At 46.3% G+C, this 21153-nt stretch overlaps 1 protein-coding gene across 1 annotated transcript in view; it reads left to right on the forward strand.

The window, feature by feature from the left end:
* The window catches only part of ATP6V1B1 (ATPase H+ transporting V1 subunit B1), a 39904-nt gene that overhangs the window by 2223 nt on the left and 16528 nt on the right, over nt 1–21153 (forward strand). The window contains exon 2 of the mRNA XM_027840003.1: nt 18227–18282. Within this exon, the coding sequence (XP_027695804.1) occupies nt 18227–18282 (56 nt within the window). The remainder of the gene's footprint in view (nt 1–18226; nt 18283–21153) is intronic.

Consider the following 21153-nt stretch of genomic DNA (forward strand, 5'->3'; position numbering starts at 1 on the left):
GGAAGGAAGGAAGGAAGGAAGGAAGGAAGGAAGGAAGGAAGGAAGGAAGAAGGAAGGAAAAGAAAGAGGATTCCAGATATGCACTCCAAGAGGAATAAACATTAGAGGCCATCTGGTCTGACTGCTTTATTTTACGGATGCCCAATCTAAAGTCTAGAGAGAAGTTATGTGATTTCCCCCAAGGTCCCACCATCAGTGGAAGAAGTAGGATTTGGGCTTAATTCCCATGATCTTTACCTGTCTCTTGTTTTGAGTTAAGATTGAGGTAAGATGGTGGGAGGAGTGCAGGGAAGGCTCAATGGAGACCAAGAAAAGAGAGTTTTTGCCTTGGAGTCAGAAAGACCTAGATTCAAATCCTGATTCACACATTAAGCTATGGGATTCTGGGTAAATTCCATCACCTCTCTAGAACTCGTTTTCCTCATCCTGAAATGAGAGGGCTACACTAGATGACCTCTAAGGTCCCCCCCAACTCTATTCTGGGGTCCTGGGGTCCTAGGTAAAGATGAAGGTGGGACAATCTGTCCCAAGGAAGTATATGAGCAAAAGTTCAGAGGGACCAGTAGAGGGCTGCACAAGAAATGGAGACCAGGAACAGTACAATTTGACCAGAAATAAAATATGTGAGAGAAGGTGGCTTGCAGTCAGAGTGTGGATGGCCCAACATTCCAGGACTGAGAGCCTGTATTTTATTTCCTAGGCAATAAGAAGCATGGATGGCTGACTAGTAGAGGAGTCAGGAGACTGGGAGGGGCAGTGAATGATGAGAAGAGAGTTGAAGGAGCAGATGAAGATCCCCTAGTCTGATGGGGGAGATGTAGTCGTTGTCCTGAGGATGATCCAGAAGGAGAGAGCCCCATCCTCTAAGAGGCTGAGTGTCCTGATGAGATCCTACCTTTCAGGAAACCTGGAGATCTGATAGAGTTGAGAAAGAACATGCACAGAGAAATAAAGACTGAGCCAGAACCATAGATACTAGTGCTGGGATAGGAAGAGGAAGGCGCCGGGTGGAACAAAGTGACCAGGAGGTCTGACCATCATTGGGTCCAGTGTTCAGGACCTTTGGTTCCCTGGACCTCCCCCCCCCAGGTAGAATGAACAAGGAAAGGTGATATCCTCTCCACATCCACCTCCTCAACCACTTGGCCCCAGGGTTCACACACAGCCTCACTCAGACCCAGCCAAACCAGCTTCTTTCTGATCACAGCCCCCCTCCCTGATGTGATGCAGTTTACTGTCAACAGCTAGGGAAGGGGCTGTCCTGATGCTGAGTCCAGGTCAGTGCTTTTCTACCCCCAGGAGAAGCCAAGGGACATTCTCCTTCCTTGTCCCATATCTGACACAGTGATGACATTCCTAGGGTCTAGCAGGGCCTGGTGTGGCTAATAGTGGGGTGAGCATGGCCATGACCCATGGGGAAGTGGCATTAAAGTATACCACACAGATTACTAACAACTTGTATTTATGTAGCAGTTAAGGTTTCAAGAGGGCTTTCCTCATGGCACCTCTATGAGATGGGAAGCAAAATTCTTATCCCCATTATTTTTCGGTCTGGACATGTGGTTTCATTGGTGTACGCAACTCATTACCCACGCAAGGCAACTCGGCAAGTGTTCTGTCATTTAGCTGCCCGTGACATTAAATGATTTGCTCAATGTCACCTACATCTATTAGGTGTCAGAGAAAGGACTTGACCTCAGGTCTTCTTGACTCCAAGACTGGCTCTCCATGCGCCATATGATACTGACTTTCCCCTCTCCCCTCTCCCTTCTCCTCTTTCCCATTAGATGTGAATTCCTTTTTTTGTTTGTTTTGGGCTTTTTGGTGGGTAGAGGTGCCCTTTTTTGTATTCCTAGTTCTCAGCCAAGTGTCTGGCACAAAGTAGGTATTTAATCAATGCTTGACAAAACAAAAACTGAGTCTTAGAGAGAGGAATAACTTGCCCATGTTCACCTAGCTAGTGTGTGGCTGAGCTGTGATTTGAACCCAGATCTCCTGACTCCAGATACAATTTTTTCCATTATACCACACTTTGTTCAGTTGTTTTCAGTCATGTTCAACTCTTCAGGACCCCATTTGGAGCTTTCTTGGTAAAGATACTGGAATGGTTTGCCATTTCCTTCTCCAGCTCATTTTACAGATGAGGAAATAAAAGCAAAACAGCTAGTAAACGTTTGAGGTCACATTTGAACTCAGGTCTTCCTGACTCCAGACCTGGCCCTTTATCCACTGCAGGGCCACCTAGCTGTCCCTCCTGGTATTGTCAATCTCATGTCAGCCATCGTTGCCTACCACAAGAGCAACAGCTGCACTCCTGCCTCCTTTATGATAATGTGGTCTTGGAACAATCCATAAAGTAATGGTTGTAACCAACACTCCAGAAGAGAGCTGCTTTGTGCCAGAACACTGGGGAGGCACTGCCCAGGATGCAGCTAGCTGGAAGACCCCAACTTTGATTAGGTAGGGTTCTCAAATGGCCTTTGGCTTTTGTTTTCAGTTTTTTTCTTACCTGGTATGGCCAGTATTTTATGAAACTTTTATCATGGAAAATCTCTTCTTCACGGCACAGTTCAAATTTGAAGCCGGACACTTGGATTCAAATCCTAGCTCTGCCTGTGATGACCTGTGTGACCTTGGGCATGACACTAAAGTTCCCTAGACCCCAGTGTCTTCATGGAGGGTTGGGCCATGTGATCTTCAAAGGCATTCCAGCTTGAGATCTCAGGTGCTATGGTATCTTGTACCGTGATTGTTGCGGGGATTAAGTCTTGATTTTGTCAAACTGACCCTTGTTCCTCAGTTAACTCTAGCCCTCTAAGCACCAGGTAATGGAATGAGCCCTTGATTTGGAATCAGAGATCCTGCATTTGAACCTCCCTTCTAACATTTACCATCTATGTGACCTTACTTAAGTCCCTACCCCTATCTGGGTCTCAGTTTCCTCATTTGTCCAAATATCAGGTTGAACTAGGTAAACTAGAAGACTCCTTCAAGCTCTAAATCTATTTAACCCTTGACCACAAAATAAAGACATAGGCATTATGAGAATCATCATCTCCATTTTCATGAGGAAACTGAGGTACAGAGAAATTTCATGAATTTTCAACGGTAATACAGCTAGGAAATCTCAGAGGTGGGGTCAAACTAAAGTTTTTCTAACTCCAAGTCTAATACTCTATCCACTAGATCATGCTGCCCCTCCCCTGACAACATCATTGCATACCACAAAACCAAGGGGGAAGAGACAGAGAGACAGAGACAGAGACAGACAGAGACAGAGACAGACAGAGAGGGAGAAAGTGAGACAGAGAGAGGAGAAAGAGAGAGAGCTAACATTCATGTTCTAACAGCATACCACAGACCCTCAGAGCTAGAAGGCACCTTGTGGAGCATACAGCCCAGCCCAGCCCAGCCCTGTTCAGTACTCCCCTCTACAACCTGACAAGTGATCATACAGCCTTGAAGAGCCCCTAGGAGACAGAATCTACTTCCTTCCAAGACGACCCAACCACTCAGAGGCAGCACCAGCTATCAGCTTTTCTCTCCCATCAACACTACATCTCCTCTGAAACTACATCTGGTCATCCATTTATTCAGCACTGATTAACTGGCTACCATGTTCTGGGTACTGGGGATACAAAAGCAAAACTAGAAGAAAAAAACAAAGCCCTGCCCTCAAGAAGCTTACTTCCTATTGGATTTTCACCCTTTGCTCCTCCTTTGGCCCTCCAGGACCAAGTAGAACAATTTGATCCCTCTCCCACATGACAGTCCTTCAACTCCTGTGTCCTAAGTCTCCTCTTCTCCAGGCCGACCAGGCCCAGTTCCTTCAACTGATGTTCATATGGCATGGTCCAAGACCTGTTGTCATGCAGGTTGCCCTCTTCTGGAGGTTCACCTGATAAATGTGCCCAGAATCAAACACAGTGCTCCAGCCACAGTCTGACCAGGAAGAGCCAAGAGGAATGAGGGACATTCCCTTTGTACTAAACATCATTCTTCTCTGAATTCGGCCTGAGATTCTCATCAGCCTTTCTCATTTACCACATTAGACTCAGATTGAGTGTGTCATCCACTAATAACCCTAGGTCTTTAGAGATTTGGCCAAGCCTTCCCCACCTTGTACTTAGCCCATGAAGGCTAACCCCTTTCTTGCAGGCTATGTGATGTGTTTTTTGAAGGTGTTTAGGATACAAGGGTGAGAATACAGTAGAGTAGTAAGGAATAGGAGGTAGAGGCTCCCCATGGAACAGTCCTCAGCCTCTGAGGAACCCAGGGGTCAGCTCCTTCCATAAGAACAGCCTCCAGATTCCCTGCCTTCTCTTACCCCTGCTGTCTTACCCTAATCCCTTTCCTTCCCTCTTTCTGGCCCCCTGCTCTTCACCTCTGACCCCTGGCTCTGCCTAGTGTGAAGGGCAGGGCAGGGCCTTCACAGGAGGGAGGTGGGAGGAGAAGCCAATTAGGCAGGGAGGCTCATTAGGAGAAACACCTTTCACAAAGGGCAGGGGCTGGGGCTGGAAGGAAGTGGTGGGGGCACAGAGTCACCCATGGAAAGCCAGGTTAAAACCCTGAGGTCTCTTCAGTCTTGGAGGGCACAGGCTAAGAGGGTCAGATCCTGCGCATATCAGCTCTTAGAAAGGCCAGAGATGGGATATACTCCAAACTCCAGACAACCAATGCAAGGACACACTCAAAGGACAGCAATCAGGAACTCGAGAGGTCAAGAGATTATGTCACAGGGGATCTACTGAAGGAACCAGAGATGTTTTGCCTAAAGGCAAGATGGGGGTCAGGGGGAGAGAGGAGCAATGATAAGATTTTAAATATCTAATGTGCTTTCATGTGAAAGTGGGGCTACACTTGTTCTTCTTGGTCTTAGATGAGAGAACCACCAGGCAATTAATCACCAAGCATTTATTAAAGACCTACTGTGTGCCAGGCACTATGCTAGGTGTTAAGGATACTAAGACAAACTTCCTCCTAGGAGTTTACATTCCATTAGGGGAGATATCACATGTAAATATATAAAGATAGATGGGTGGATGGATGGATAGATAGACAGTTTAGATAGATGATAGATTGATAGATAGATGATAGATAGATAGAATCTATTTATGAGCAATGGGTATTTTATACATTATAGAACCAGATATAACATTTGGAAGTATACTATATATTACTATAAAGAATTTACCAAGGGCTTGAGTCTTCCTGGGAATTAGCTCGTCTAAACTCATATTGGGGACCCTTTACTGTGGGTCCGAGAATTTTATCTTTCCCATTAAAGAAAAGCTTTTCTCTCCCTCTGAAAGAATCTTCCCCTAGCACATACTGGACAGTTCCCAAACTTCCTAAACTCCTCTATGAACTTCTCTCAGTCACCAGGATTCCTTCTAGGACCATTGACTAACTATCAGAACCTTCTCTTCTTGGGCTTCAGTTTCCTCACCTGAAAAATAAGTGAGTTGGACTAAATGATCTCAAGGTCCCTTCTAGCTTCCCTCTAAAGCCAGGAATAAATATATGAATGAAAAAGTATTTACCATGTACAAAACATTGTGCTAAGTAATGGGATACAAATAGAAAAAGCCAGAGTCTCTGCCCTCACGGGGCTCCTATTCTAATAGAGAGAGACAACATGTAGGAGACTCCAGCTTTGAATCAGATGGTGAGGTCCCCTGGGCCTTAGGGTCAACAGCAATGCAGATGGTTATACCTCTTCTTTAATGGAATGTCCATTGACAAAACCATATCCATTTCTCATGTTGATCCATTTGATAATGCAAAGGACTTCAGTAATAAGAGTTTTCTTTTCTGGGTGTTCAGTAGCTACAGTTGCCGTTCCCATAGAAGAATCTACCAGACTGAAACTCCACAATGGTTGCTTCCCCAGATGATGCTCTAAAGACCAGGCTGGTAGGAGGGCTAGTGTTCTTGAAGGCATTGCTATTTCTATGACTGTTGGGTTTATCTGCTTATTTTGGTCTCTGGTCCCTGGGAGTAGTGTAGGAATATTAGGTTCCTTCTCCCCTAGAGTTATTCACCTCCTGATGGCTGTGGGGGCCAAGCTGAAAATAGCATAGTCTGGAGAGCACAGCTCTGGAGGTTTTGGAATTTTGGTCCTACCTGTCTCCACCAGGGTCCAGAAAGAGGTAACAGTCAAGGTGGAAGCGTGGTTGGACCTGAATAACACATGCTGCCTCCTATCTCTGCCTCAGGAGTATACCTCTCTATTTGGGACTGGTCTAGCCACTGTGGGTGAAGTTCATCTCCAACAGGTGGTAAATACAAGACTCAATGTCAGCCGATCAGGAAGCTTCTTGAATAATAGGCTGGTATATAGTAATCCAACCTCACCTTCCTTCTTGAATGTCATCTGATTAAACAATCCCCCTGCCACTCTCTGGGGACAAGTGGGGAGGGGGCACAACCATCAAGCAGAGCAGTAGGTAGGTGGATAGACAGACAGACATACAGATAGATGATAGATTATATAGATAGATGGATGTGGATAGATAATAAAGATAGGTCAGTGGAGCATTTATTAAGCACTTAGTATATGCTAGGTATTGTGCTAAGCACTAGGAATAAAGTATACAAGCAAATAAGATAATCCCTGCCCTCAATGAGTTTATATTCTAAGGGGGGGTGTCAACATTTGAAGGAGTGCTAGAAAGGAGAGCATTGTGCCTGCGTCAAAGAGGTCTGATTCCGAGCAAGACAAGGGAAAAGCCCCCCTATCAGAACCTGCGATCCCAGGCGTAGAATCCAAGGTTCTGGCTGGGGGGAGGGGAGGACATTGAGGAGGCAGATAGTACATAACAACCAAAGTACACAGCCCCTCTCTTCTCTCGAAGACCTACCTTTCTGCATCACAAGAATCAAGAAATAATAAACAGGATGAAGTTAAAGGGAGTCAGATTTCAGTTCAACAGAAGAACTTCTAGCAATTATCAGAACGGCTGTCCAATTCTACCAGATCCAACTGAGTGGGTGTTTATGTCACACCTGCCATGTGTTAGACAGAAGGTTGGGTGCAAGAGATACAAAGACAAGAATGAAAAGGATCCCTGCCTTCAAGGAGTTTACATTCTACTGGGGGGGGGGACAACAATGTACAGAGATAAGTTAATACAAATCACAAGAAGTTATCTGGGGGTGGGGTATAGACTGTAACACTTGGGAGAATCAGGAAAAGCCTCATGTAACAGGGAATGCTTGAACAGAGCTTAGAATTGCAAGAAGTGGAAGTGAGAAGGAAAAGCATTTTAGGCATGGGGCCCAGCCTGGGCAAAGCACTGAAGGCAGGACATGAAATGTTGTGTATGGGAAACAGCGTGCACACCAATTTGGCTAGAAGATAGGGTACATAGAATGGGTAATAGGAAATAAAGCTGAAAAGGTAGGTGGGAGCCAGGTGGCCTAGGACACCCTGTTGGAGGGAGGGGGAATCAGCACCTCATCACTGGGAGAGTTCAAGCAGAGAAGTTTCATAATGGTGGGGGAGAGGGGAGGGGTGAAGTGGATTTGATGATGTCTCAGGTTCTTTTCAGCTCTAAAGATGCGTGGTACAGTGGAAAGGGGGCTGAATTGAGCGTCAAAGGACCTGGATTTGGATCTCTGCTCTGTTATTCCCTGTGTGTCTGGGGCAAATCTCTTAACCTGCCTCAGTTTCCTCCTCTGTAAAAGGAGGGGGTCGGACTAGATGCTCTCTGAGGTCCTTCCCAACTCTAGACCCATGATCCTAGGGTTCTGTGCCAGAGGGAAGCGATAAGGAAGGTGTGGAAGAGGAAAATCAGAGGCAGGGTTTTCTGGTCCCCTGGAAAGACTGGGGCAGAGCTGGTAACAGGACTCGGGATTCCTGGTTCTTCAATAGTTAATAGTCTGTTGCATCACCTAAAGGATGGCTAGGATTGCCACACACAGAGAATGAGGGGATGGGAAGGTGGTGTCAGTATTCCAGGCTCAGGAAACATCTGAGCCAAAGTTAGCCTGTGGAGTACATACATGTTCATTACCTATAGGTGGAAAGATGGGTCCGGACCATTGGGAGAGAACGGATCTTGAAAGCCAGACCGAGGCTCTTTTCCCTTTCTTCTATCCTCTCTCCCTCTCTGTGCCTCAGTTTCCTCCTCTATAAAATGAGGGGATTGGACTCTGTGGCCTCTGGGGTCCCTTTGAGCTCTGATATTTTGTAAATGTATCATTCCCAATCCTTTCCTGCCGCCCCCAGATCTCTGCTGTCACCCCCATCCTTCCTCCTCCCCCTTTCCTATTACCACCCTCCCTCCCTTCCCAGCCCTTCATCCCCCTGCAATACAGCATCCAGAATCTGGCAGAAAGGTGACAGGGCCCACACCACATCGATGTCTCCCATGCCCCCCTCCCATTCCACAGCCTCACGCATGGGCAACCCCAGCCTTTCTCTGCCATCCCCTCACATGATGCTGCAGGTGTGCCTGGTCTGCTGGTCCCCAGGCCCTAATTAGTGGGCTGGTGGGGGATCCCCTGCTGGGCCTTTGACAGGGGAGCCAGCAGGGGGTTGGATGGGGGTAGAGGTTGGGGGTTAGGAGGGGGGGGTTTGCCTGGGATTGACAGCCCCGTAAAAACTGTCAGATAGTACAATGAGCAGGTTACACAAGAGAAGAAGGGGGGGGAGTGGAGGCTGGAGGAGCTCAGAGGCTCCTTGAGGGATCATCTAAAAAGATCTGAGAAGTCCTGCTACAGACCTCACAGAGGTCATCTGAGCCAGCACCCTGCCTCTCTCCTAACCTTACCCACAAACATGGGCAAGCAGAACCCATGCTCTGAAAATTCTCTGAAGGGACAAAGATTCTGATGGCCAAGTGGGGACCAAGCCTCTGAATTCTTCCTCCTGTGTCCCCCACTGGCTCTGTGGCCAAGCTGCACTGCTCTGGGCCTCAGCTGCCCACCCCCTCTGCCTCACCCCCCCCCACCCCCTCCAGGCTATGGGAAAATGGAAGAAACCATCCTAGTCTCTCAAAGGCTTGCTGACTGGCCAGGGCAGACGGTCCATTCAGAGAGTCCTTCCATATTCTGTTTGCTGAGTCTGGAGAAGACAAAGTGCCTACAACCTCAGTGAGCTCCCCATCTGATGAGGAAGTCACAGTCCCTATCTCAGACAAGCTTGCAGTCTCCAGCACCCATAATCCCTGATGAGCTTTGTGGGAGGCAGACCTCAGGAGATCTGGGTTCAAATCCTAGCGAGGCTACTTCTGGTTGTCTTTGGGCCTCACTTTCCTCACTGTGACCTGAGTAGGTCAGACTAAGACCCCTTCCAGCTTTAATCTCTAGGATGCTGAGGGTTACACTATAATTCAAATGCTAGATTGTTTATGTGGAGATACAAGTAAGTGAGAAGTCAGCAAAAGCTTCCCAGAAGAATTGGGCCTTGGGCCTTGAAGAATGTGAAGGTTCAGAAGCAAGAGAGACAATTCAGCGGGAAAATTCTATTGGAGTGAGGTATCCACTAGAAGGGAGAAAAGAGGTGACCCAGAAGCCAAGCTCAGGAGTTAGGTTCTATTCTAAAGGAAGGAAGAAAACAAACATTTGTTAAGTACCAGGAGCCACACTAAGCACTTTACAAATACTCTATCATTTGATCCTCAAAACAACCCTGGGAGAGGGGCACTATCCCTATTTGACAATTGAGGAGATTGAGGCAAACAGAAGTTAAGTGACTTGCCCAAGGTCGCACAGCTAGTGTTTGAAGCCTAATTTGAACTCAGGTCATCCTGACTCCAGGTCCAGCACTCTATCCACTGTGCCACCCAGCTGCCTAGAAAATGGAACCTGGAGCATCTCTCCACCATGCTGGCCCCTTCTTCCATTGGCAAATTCCTCCTATGGCCTCCATTTTGAGGAAGGGCCCAGGACTGCCATTGTTCATTCAACTCCAGCCCTGATTCTGATTCTCCTAGCTTGGAGGCCATACCCCTTTGCAGGTTCATTCCCTTTTTCAGACCCTTTTATGTGTTGTCTTCCCCCACTAGAAAGTAAGCTCCTTGAAGGTAGGGACCATCTCTCTTTTAGCTTAAATTTGTATCCCCAAGGCTTACCAGAGGGCTTGGCACATTTAGTCATTTCCTGTCATATCTGACTCTTTGTGACCCCTTTTGGGGTTTTCTTGGCAAAGACACTGGAGAGGTTTGCCATTTCCTTCTCCAGCTCATTTTCCAGATGAGGAAACTGAGGCAAACAGGGTTAAGTAACTTGCCTAGGGTCACACAACTAGTAAGTGTCAGAGGCCAAATTTGAATTCAGGTCTTTCTGACTCCAGGCCCCATACTCTATCCATTGCACCACCCAACAAATGTTTGTTGCTTTATGGGTGACAGGACCTCGAAGTGATTTCTCAGTCAAAAGGGGACTTGAAGAGGATGATACAAAAAGAAGAGTTCTGGCTCTTTCCCAGAAGATCTGGGTTCAAATCCTGTTTCTGCCACTTACTATCTATGTGACTTTGAGCACTCAAACTCCTCAAGTTTATTTTTCCCCACTGTAAAATAAGTTGGTTGGACCAGATGGCCCCTGAGGTCCTAGGGTGTGTGATGGAGGCAGGTGGGGGGAGATGAACTATAATTCTGGTTCCCTGAGTCTCAAACACAAAGCTAAGGAATTTTTTGCGAAGGACAGAGTCTTTGCAGTGAGCCCCTAAGCTTCCCTGGCCACGATCCCCCACTGAAAGAAGCCCCTCCCCCGGGACTGGAGCTGGGGGGGGGGGGCACCGATGGCTGTTTTTTGTCTTTGTCCTCTGCCCAATCCCTTCTTTTCTCCTCCTTTCCCCCCACCTCCCATGGGAGGTAATAGGGGCTGATTGTCAGGCTTAATGGGGATTTCATGTGACAGGAGCTGTGAAATAGGGGGGCAGGCCAGGCGGGGGTGAAGTTGAAAGACTTTTCTTCTGGGACAAGAATTGGCGATTTCTCTCCCTCCGCTCCCTACCCTGCCCCAGCCCACCCACCCTGCGTCTTTCCACCGCGGAGTTCAAGGCTTTCTTCCCGCCAGCCCCTTAATGATGATGGATTTGGAGTTTTCCGACGGGCTGGCCCTTGCCTTTCTCTGGCTAGCTCTGAATGAACCTCTTTGCCTTGCTCTGTCTCTCTCCCTGCTCAGTAGATGCTGACATCTCTGTCTCTCTGTCTCTGCCCGTGTGTGTCTCTGTCTCTGTCTCTGCCCCGCCCCGTTGTCTCTTCGTCTCTGACTCTCTCTAGGGCTCTTGCTCCTATTTCTTTATCTCCCTTCTCCCAATTTGTTTCTTTCTCTCTAATATCTATTACTCTTTTACTCTCTGGCCTGTGAGTGTCTCTCTATCCCTTTCTCCCTCCTCCTTCCCTTCCTTTCCCTAATTCTACATGGTTGATAATATTGGCCAAAAAAAAAAAGTTTGATTAAAATTGTATCGATATCTTGTTTTTACAGTCTAAAAATTTCCTCCCTGCATGTCTCTCCAGCTCTCTCCCAGAGAGCTATCACTTATTTAAAGAAAGAAAATAAGAAAAGAAAAGAAAATTTAGGAGGAAGAACAGCAAAAACCAGCAGAACTGATTAATACCAAAAACATTTTTTATCACATGTGATTTTTCAGACCTGTAGACACGCCCCCACACACACACTTCTACAAAACAGTACAGAAAAGTTTCTTCTCTTGTCTCTTCTTTGTAACTTTGTAACATTCATTGTTGATTGTGTTGTGGTCATTCTTTCCATTTACATTGTTGCAGTCATTGTATCACTCTTGTTTCCTTGGCTCTGCTTCCTTCACTCTGCATCAGTTGATGTCACCTTCCCATGCTTCTCTGTACTGATCACATTCACACCAATAGTCCATTTTGTTCAGTCACTTCCCAAATGATGGGCATTTGCTTTGTTTCTAGTTCTTAGCTACTACAATTTATATGGGACTTTTCTTTTCATCTATGACCTCCTTGGGGCATATGGCTACCAGGGGAATCTCTGGGCTAAAAGGTATGGGCTCTTTAGCCACTTTATCCTTATAATTCCAAAATGAATGCCCGCACTCTGACAGATCCATTAAAAAATGCATAACTGTGCCTGTTTTTCCACAATCCTTCCAACAGTGGCTATTGCTTTCTTTTGTCATCTTTAAGAATATACATTTTCTATTGAGAGCGGGGCATAAATAAGGGTCTTTTTACATTTCCTCATGGATGTTTCCTAAAAATACAGATTGGCAGCACTGAGGTATTGAGCTCTCCATATTCTTTCACTCAGGTCAGGGTTAGGGTTCTGGTGGTGACAAGGGGCTGGGGTCAGGGTAGGGTCTGGGTTAGATGCTAAAGCCAAGGTTAAGGGTCACTCTGTAGTGGTCGATTGGGGTCAGTGTGGCTGAGGTCAAGGGTCAGTCTATAGTCAGGATATGGATCAGTTTATGTCCAGGGTGAATGGTAGGTTTATGGATAGAATTAGTGGCCATTCTTTGAATAGGGGCAGCAGCCAGTCTATAACTAGAGATAGAGGTCGGGGTTGATGGTCAGTCTGTGGTCATGGGTAAGGGTCAGCCTGTGTCCAGGGTTAGGGCTCAGGCTAGGGACACAATATTGCTCAATGGCTCATACACAGTGTAAGTCCCCAACCTTTGGCTCATTCGATCTTAGCTCTAACTACCAAACTGAGCTGCTGGAGGCCTGAAGAGTTACCATAGTTACCAGGTGCATGGAAAAGCCAGATCCAGGAAAAACAGATAATCCAAATATCACTGCTCCTTGGCTCCAGCATAGAATTAATCTGTAATCTAGTTTTGCTAGTAGACAAAACTCCATGATTATGTCATCTCTGGGGCCCCATATTAAAGGATTTCACATTCACATACCATATGATGTTTAAAAAAATAAAAAAAGGACTTTTTGTCTTACTATCCATTGCTTTTGAATTATCTAAGCCCAGATTCTGTTCCCATTTGTGCAATCATAGCACTCATATATATCCCCTCTCAGTGTGACACATTTTACTAACAGCTAGCATTTTTATATCACTTTAAGATTCACAAGGGGCCGCTAGGTGGCGCAGTAGATACAGCAACGGCTCTGTTGTCAGGAGGACCTGAGTTCAAATCCAGCCTCAGACACTTAACACTTACTAGCTGTGTGACCGTGGGCAAGTCACTTAACCCCAATTGCCTCAGCAGAAAGAAAGAAAGAAAGAAAGAAAGAAAGAAAGAAAGAAAGAAAGAAAGAAAGAAAGAAAGAAAGAAAGAAAGAAAGAAAGAAAGAAAAAGATTCACAAAGCTCTTTACATACTTTTTCTCATTTGAGCTTTGCAGCAACTCTGTAAAATAGGTGCTATCATTATTATCCCCTTTTTATAGATGAAGAAACTGAGGCAGAGGTTAAGTGACTTGTCCAGAGTCATACAGGCAGGATTCATACTCAGAACTTCCTGACTTTAAGTACAGCACTTTCCATCCATGCTGTATCCCTATTTTTTTTTTCTTTCCAGTGAACGTAGGGTGAAATCTTTAAGTTACCTTGGCCAAGTACTATTCTTGTGAAGCAAATCTTTTTAACTCATAAGATTTAGATTAGAAAGGACCTCAGAAGTCTTCTCATTCAACCCCTTCATTTTACCCAGGGGAAACTGAGGCCCAGTGAGCGAAGAGACCTGCCCAAGGTCTCATAACTTAGTGTTGAAAAGAGTCAAGATTTGGACCCAAGACCTCTGACTCCAAATCCAGACCTCCTTCTACAACAAAGAAGTCACAGCTCATTGATTATTAGTGGAGCAGGGAACAGGACTAGGGGAACTTGGTGTGGGGGATGGGGTCATGTGGGATTCAAGGGTGGCGGTAAGGAGGTTCTTAGAGATCAGCAGCACGATTCTAGATCAGTGAGGAGGCAGGGTCCTGGTCATGTGATTGATGCTAATGAATGTTTTCTCTGCATCCACTTAATGAACACACTAAATGTAAACATATGTAGCAAAGCAGGTATTCTAGTCCACTGTCACAGTGTTTTTGTTTGAAGAACCCCTCAAACATGCAGGACAGTTTGAGAAACATCAGGTCAGTCCAACCTCTATTTCTTTGGTGGGGAAATTGGAGCCCCGAAAAGGTATTGGACTTACCCAAGGTCATATATCCAACTTGGGTCCAGAATCTAGAATCTAGGTCTCCTGACTCAGGAATCACACCTAATTATAAAATCTTGGCAATATAAGGGACCTCAGAGATCCCCTAGTGTGACCCATGCTTAAAAAAGAATCCCTTATATAACATGTCTAACAAGTAGTCAGCAAGTCCTTGCTTGAACACCTCCATTGACAGGGAACTGATTACCTTCTGAGACATCCCACTGCATCTTTGGACAGCTCTAACCAACAGATAGTATTTCCTCTGACATCAAGTTTAAATATGTCTCTTTGGAGCATCCACCCCTGGCTCCTTGCTCTCCCTTCTGGAGTTGGGCAGAACAAGGCTCATTCCTCTTCTCTGTGATAACTGTTCAATGCCTCTCCGTTCTTTTTCCCGTTTCTTTTTTTTAGCACTCAGGCCTCCAGCAGCAAATGCTCTATTGGTGAGTCTAGCTAGAGAACTCCAAATGCTCACTTTTCCTCCCCAGGAGAGGAGTGCTTAAGGTCCAGACCTTCTCATGGACCAGCCACCTCCCTGCACCAAGGGGAGTGCAAATGAGTGTAGAACTAACATTGGTGTGGAGAGACCTGGGTTCAATGCTAGCCGCAGCTGTGTGCTGAGTACCAGACTTACTCCATGATGGGAGATTGAGACTGATGCTATGATTTCATTGGCATAGGGAATTATGGGAAGAGGAAGCTCCCTCTACCAAGGAAGTCTGCATCTTCTCTGACATTTCTAGTCTTCTTTATTTCATTCTTTCTTTCTTTCTTTCTTTTTTGAATAGGCAATGGGGTTAAGTGACTTGTCCACGGTCACACAGCTAGTAAGTGTTATGTGTCTGAGGTCAGATTTGAACTCAGGTCCTCCTGACTCCAGGGCCGGTGCTTTATCCACTGTGCCACCTAGCTGCCCTGATTTCTAGTCTTAAAGAGATGTTTGGAGCACTTAGAAATAAAGTAACTTGCCCAGGGTCACACAGCCTGTAGGTATCAGAGACAGACTTGAACCCAAATCTTCTTGGCCAAGAAATGGGTTTTCTATCCTATACCTAATTGTGTGACCATGGATCAATCATTCCACCTTTCTAAGCCTCAGTTTTCTCACTTCTCCATATAATTCTGCCCGTAGTTCTCTCCTCCCACCCCATATTGGAATGTTGGACTGCCCTTTGGAGCTGGGATCAGTTTAAGTGAGTTTTTATCTTCTCTTTCCAGAAACTGTGCCTCCACATCACTCCCCTCCACATCAGGTGCCCCCACATGCCTTTCTGGCTCCTCTTTCCCTTTTAGAATCATTTTCCCCCATCAGAATGTATTATCCTTGAAGGCAGAGATTATCTTGCCTGCCCCAGCACTCAGCACATATTAGGGGCTTAATACATAACTCTATCTATCATCTATCTATCTATCTATCTATCTATCTATCTATCTATGTATCTATCTATCTATCTATCTATTTATCTATCTATCTATCCATCCATCCATCCACCTATCTATTTACCTATCTCTATCAGTCTATCATCTATCTACCTATCCATCATCTATTGTTGTTCAGTCATTTCAGTCTTGTCCAACTCTTCATGACCCCATTTGGGGTTTTCTTGGCAAAAATACTAGAGTGGTTTGCCATTTCCTTCTCCAGCTCATGCTACATATGAAGAAATATCCATTATCTATATTATCCATTTATCTATCCATCTATTTACCTATCTCTATCAGTCTACTATCTACCTATATCTATATCATCTATCTACTCATCTCTATTTATTAGTCTATCATCTATCTACCTATCTATTATCCATATCATCTATCTATCCTCATCTATAAAATGGATAAGAGAATTCTACTCTCTGCATCCCAGGGTTTTATGGGACTCCAAAGAAATAATTTATGCAAAGTGTTTTGAGGTTGTAAGTGTCCTCTATTATTATTAGGTCCCGACCTGTGCTGTGATTGATATGAGTAAGTCCCAGTATGGAAACTCCCGCCCACTAACACTGATCTGCAACTTGTCAACAAAGTATAACATTAGAAAGTTCTTTGGGGGGCCACTAGGTGGCGCAGTAGATACAGCAACGACGCTGGAGTCAGGAGGACCTGAGTTCAAATTCAGTCTCAGACACATAACACTTACTAGCTGTGTGACCCTGAGCAAGTCACTTAACCCCATTGCCTAGCCAAAAAAAAAAAAAAAAAAAAGTTCCTTGGCAGCACAGAGGGGTTAAATGATTTGCCCTTGGTCACACAGTCAGTATATGTCAAAGGCAAGATTTGAACCAATGTTTCCCAGCTTAGAGGACAATTCTCTGTCCATGTTGACTTTCTGTCCTCTATTTTAATCTCATTATTAGTCAGTTTGATTCAGGGGGCATTTGTTAAAGGACTACAACATGCCAGGCTCTGTGGTAGGTGCCGGGTATACAGAAACAATAGTCAACCACTTAGGAATGAAATGCCCAAGTCCAGTGTCAGAGGCTGAGTAGGGCTGGGTTGAGCTGGGCTGGGTTGGGAGCCTGAGTCATTCCCACAGTGCAGAGAGGGAGGAGGAGTTGGCTATAGCTGCTGAGGCTGGAGGGGGCAAGGGAGGGCAAGGGAGGAAGCAACCCCCTGGGGATTAAAAAGCCCTCTCTAATTCTGGAAGTGGTGAGCTGTGAAGGGCCCAGCCAATGAGAGCTATGGGAGGCCTTGCGCCCCTTCCCCCAGCCTCCCGCAGGTGTTCAGGGTGAGGAGGGGCCCTGGTCGAGGGCATGACCCTTACAGCAATGGTGGCTGCCCCTGTCACAGCTAATGGCCTGGATGCACCCGAGCTGTCAGGAGTAGGATGAGCAGGGAAGGAAGAACTGAGGGAGGGAGGGGGCTGGAGGAAAGTGGAGGAAGGAGGGAAAAGAGGGAAGAGAAAGGGAAAGTGAAAGAGAGGGGTGGGGAGGAGAAGGAAGGGAAGGGGAGATGGCTGATAAAAGAAAGGAAGAGGAGAGGAAGAGAAGAAGAGAGGAGAGGAGAAGGGAAGAGAGAAGAAAAGGGAGGAGAGAGGGGAGGGGAGGAGAGAAGAAAAGAGGAGGAAAGGGAAGAGGAGAGAGGAGGGGAGGGCAGAGGAGACATGAAAAGGGTAGACAAGGAAGGAGAGAATGACAGCATGGCGTGGTGGAAGGAGTGTCTGGATCTGGCATCAGAAGATGGGTTCAAACCCTGGATCTGTTACTGAATACCTGCGTGATCCTGGCGAGTCACTTCAGTTCTCTGATCCTCAGTTTCCTCAGCTGTAAAATGGGTGGTAGACTAGATAATCACAAAGTTACCTTCCAGTTCTAGATCTACCCTTCCATGAAGAAGAGGCAGAGAAACCTGGGGCTGGGGGAGGGGAAGGGAAAGGAGGTAATAGTCAGAGATTTCAGAGGGAGAGGGAGGAGATGGAGGTTGGTGGAGTGGGAGTCCTTGGCCAGTGCACATAAAATTCCTATTTGAACTTGAGCTGCTCCTGCACTGGGGCTTTCACTCTCTCCAGCCTCCCCTAGATCCTTGTTCGGTCAGTCATCCCCTCTCTCTTGGGCACTTTCAGCCTCTCCATCCCTTCTGGCTTCCTCCCATCTGAATATAAATATGCTTAAGCCTCTCCATTCCTTAAAAGCCTTCCTTTAACCATTCTGCTGAATAACTATTGTCCCCCGACTTAACTAATCTTTGCAGCTAATCTTGAAAAATGTGTCTATACCCGAGGCTTCCTCTTCCTCACTACCCACTTTGACCTCAAGCCATTGCAATCCAACCTTCTCCCCCCATGATGCTCCAGAAACTGCTCTCAGAGATCACTCACCACCAAATGTCACGGACTTTTTTCAGCCTTCATCATCTCCTTGACCTTTCTGAAGGTCACACTGTTGATGTAGTGGATAGAGCACTGGGTCCGGAGTCAGGAATATCACTTACATGGATCATAGCTGTTTCCCTTAATAAAATATAAGCGCCTTGAGATCAGAGACTTATTTCATTTTTGTCTTTCTATCCCCAGCTGCTAGCACACTGCCTGGTACACAGTAGGCACTTAATAAATGCTTATTGTTGATTAATTAATATCGTTTTTGAGGCCAATTCATCTATCTTCTGTTTTCTTCCTCAGCCTATAGGACCGTGTGCAGTGTCAATGGGCCTTTGGTTGTTCTGGATAATGTAAAGGTAGGAAGATGGTGGAGTGACCATGGAAGGAGAATTTGAACCCCTGACTTGAAGCTGCAGTGAGAGGGCTCACTTGTTCCTGATCTCTGTCTCCTCATTCTTTATCCTATCCCCAACACCTGCTACTGCTCCTACTAGATTCTGCCTCCCTATCCCCCTAACCCATAAAGCTGCATTCTAAGGCAATACATCTTTCCTCCCCAGTCCCTGACAAACACACAAAATACCTCCCCTTATCCTCCATTTGATGCCAAGGTAACAAGTCATGAAGAATAAATCTATCACAGTGAATAAGTCTCTTATGGTATAGTAGAAAGAGCCCTGGGCTGAGAGGTAGGGGAAGGGTCAAGATTTCTACTCCCAGCTCTGACACTGACTCCATGGGTAACCCTGAGTAGGTCATTTGCCTTCTATGGACTTCCATTTTCTCCCCTATGAAGTTGAGTCAATACTGACAATCTCCTAGGGCCCTGTGGGGGATTAAGTGGAAGACAGGGTGGACAAGGCCCAGTATCATATATTCCAAGGGTTATTATGATGATTATGATGGTCTGTATAGATATGTAATTCAATGGGACAATGCCATTAGATTTCAGGAACTCTTGACTTGGGAAGCAAATAAGCCTTACCATGAAGCTCATAGGAAATAGTCACATCTGACCAAGGATAACCCAGCTCCATTACCTCCCTTCTACCTGCCTAGGCACTAGACAGACAAAAACAAAAAGAGTATCTACCCTCAGGCAGCTTACATTCAATCAGAGGAGACAACATTTTCGTATATATTTATATACAGAATAAGTACGAGGTAATTGATGAAAGGAATAAGTAGTTGGGGAAATCCAATAAGGTTTGAGTAGATAATATTTGAACTGAGTATTGGGGGGGGGGTCTATGAGATGGAGGTGAAGAAGGCATTGGGGCCAATCAGTGCAAAGACAAGGAGACAGACAGTGAAATGTTGTACATGATATAACATAGGAGGAACTCTTTTTGGCATAGTAGAAAGATTCCTAAACTGAGAGGCAAGAGACCCAGGTTCCAGTCCTGCCTGGATCTGCTACTAACTTGCTGTGTGGCCTCGGGAAAGTCAATCTTTTCTCTGGCCCTCAATTTCCTCATCTGAAAAATGAGAGGGTCAAGACTTAAAGACACCTTCCAGGTCTAAGGTCCTACAAAACTACAGCTTGGTAAGAAGTAGCAAGCTAATCCTAGATCAACTGGGGTTGGGTGTGGGGGAAGGTAAACAGTGCTAAGATCCTGGCACAGAGACCTTTCCCCACCCATGCTCCAGAACCCATTTCCCTTTCATTTCCAAACTCCAGGTTCTTCATGTTTGTCCCCACAGCGCCATCTTCTGACAACCCCTACACTGTAGAAATAGCTCAGTCACTATAGAACATGCGTTCCCTAGTGGGGAGAAAATATCCTGGGGAAGCACGCCCAAAATGGCGCTGTCCTGCCAGCCCCAGCCCAACCTCTGAGTCTCGATTTCACTCCATTTATCAGTGAAGGGTGGTAGAAGAAGCACCAGTTTTTACCGTGAAAGGGACAAGGGCAGGGACAAGGGCAGAGTGGGAAACAGGGAGAAAGACAGGGGCAGGGAGAGAAAGAGGGACAGGTGCTGAGAGAGATGGGAAAAGGGAAGAAGACAGGAAGAGACAGAAAAAATAACAGGAAGAGAAACAGGACAGAGAGAGACGGAGCAAGGAGGGAGAGAGGAGCAGAGAGAGAAAGAGGGACAGGAGCTGAGAGAAGGATAAGGATAAGGAAGAAGACAGGGATGGACAGAGACAGGAGAAGGGAGGGAAATGGGGGCAGGGAGAGAACGGGGACAAGAACTGAGAGGGAGATAGGAACAGGGAAGACAGGAGTAGACAGAGGAACAGCACAGACACAGGAGCAAAGAAGGAAAGGAGGGAGGGAGAAAGAGAAAAGGGCAGGGGGGAGGGGAAGGTGAGTGAGTGAGACAGACAGAGACAAACAGAGAAGAGCAAGGAAAAAGACAGGGACATAAAGGCAGGATAGGTGAAGGACCTGAAGTCAGGAAGACCCACGTATAAACTCCATCTCTGAAATTTATTGGCTGCTTGGCACTGGGCAAGTCATTTAATCTGTCTATACCTCAGTTCCCTCATTTGTGAAAACAAAGGGGTTGCACTCAATAACCCTTAGACTCCCTTCCAACTTTTAAGCGAAATCCTGGTTTGCAGGGAAAGAAGGTGTCAAGTACAGAAGCAGAGAGGGAGACAGGGCCAGGCAAAAAGAGTGAGGACAAAGTAAAGTGAGGACAGGGCAGAGAGAGGGACAGGTACAAGGACAGAAAGATGGACAGATACGGAGAGGAGCAGAGACAGACAGGAATGCGGGCAGGGCTAGGGCAAAAGCAAGGGCAGAGGCAGAGTAAGATCCAAGTGGAAGAAAAGCCTTTTGACTTCAGGGTTTCTGGCTTGCCCACTTGTCTTTGATCTTGTCTACCCTCTTGTGGCCAAGGGCAAGACCACTGGGAGCAGGGGAAGGGGTGATTAGAATAAGCAACAACCCCTGGCTTCAGTCCAGCCCCAGGGCCAAGGGACACAGTTTTGGTGGGGAGACCAATGACTGTACACACACACACACACACACACACACACACACACACACACACACACACACACACACACACACACACACACACACACACACCCTCACCATCCTTACAGCAGAGACAGGTCCGAAATTCCCTAGATAACTCTCAGAGCCTCAGCAGGGATGTAAACCCTTCTCGACTCTGCTTCTCTACAACATGGGGCCCATGGCGTAAACAGGTGCTCCACAGAGCAGGGGAGAGACTTGAGGCAGACGACCTCCGCTCCAACCTCAGCTGTCTTC

Source organism: Vombatus ursinus, unplaced genomic scaffold, assembly GCF_900497805.2.
Source record: "Vombatus ursinus unplaced genomic scaffold, bare-nosed wombat genome assembly UNPS02014837.1, whole genome shotgun sequence".
Classification (NCBI taxonomy): Eukaryota; Metazoa; Chordata; class Mammalia; order Diprotodontia; family Vombatidae; genus Vombatus; species Vombatus ursinus.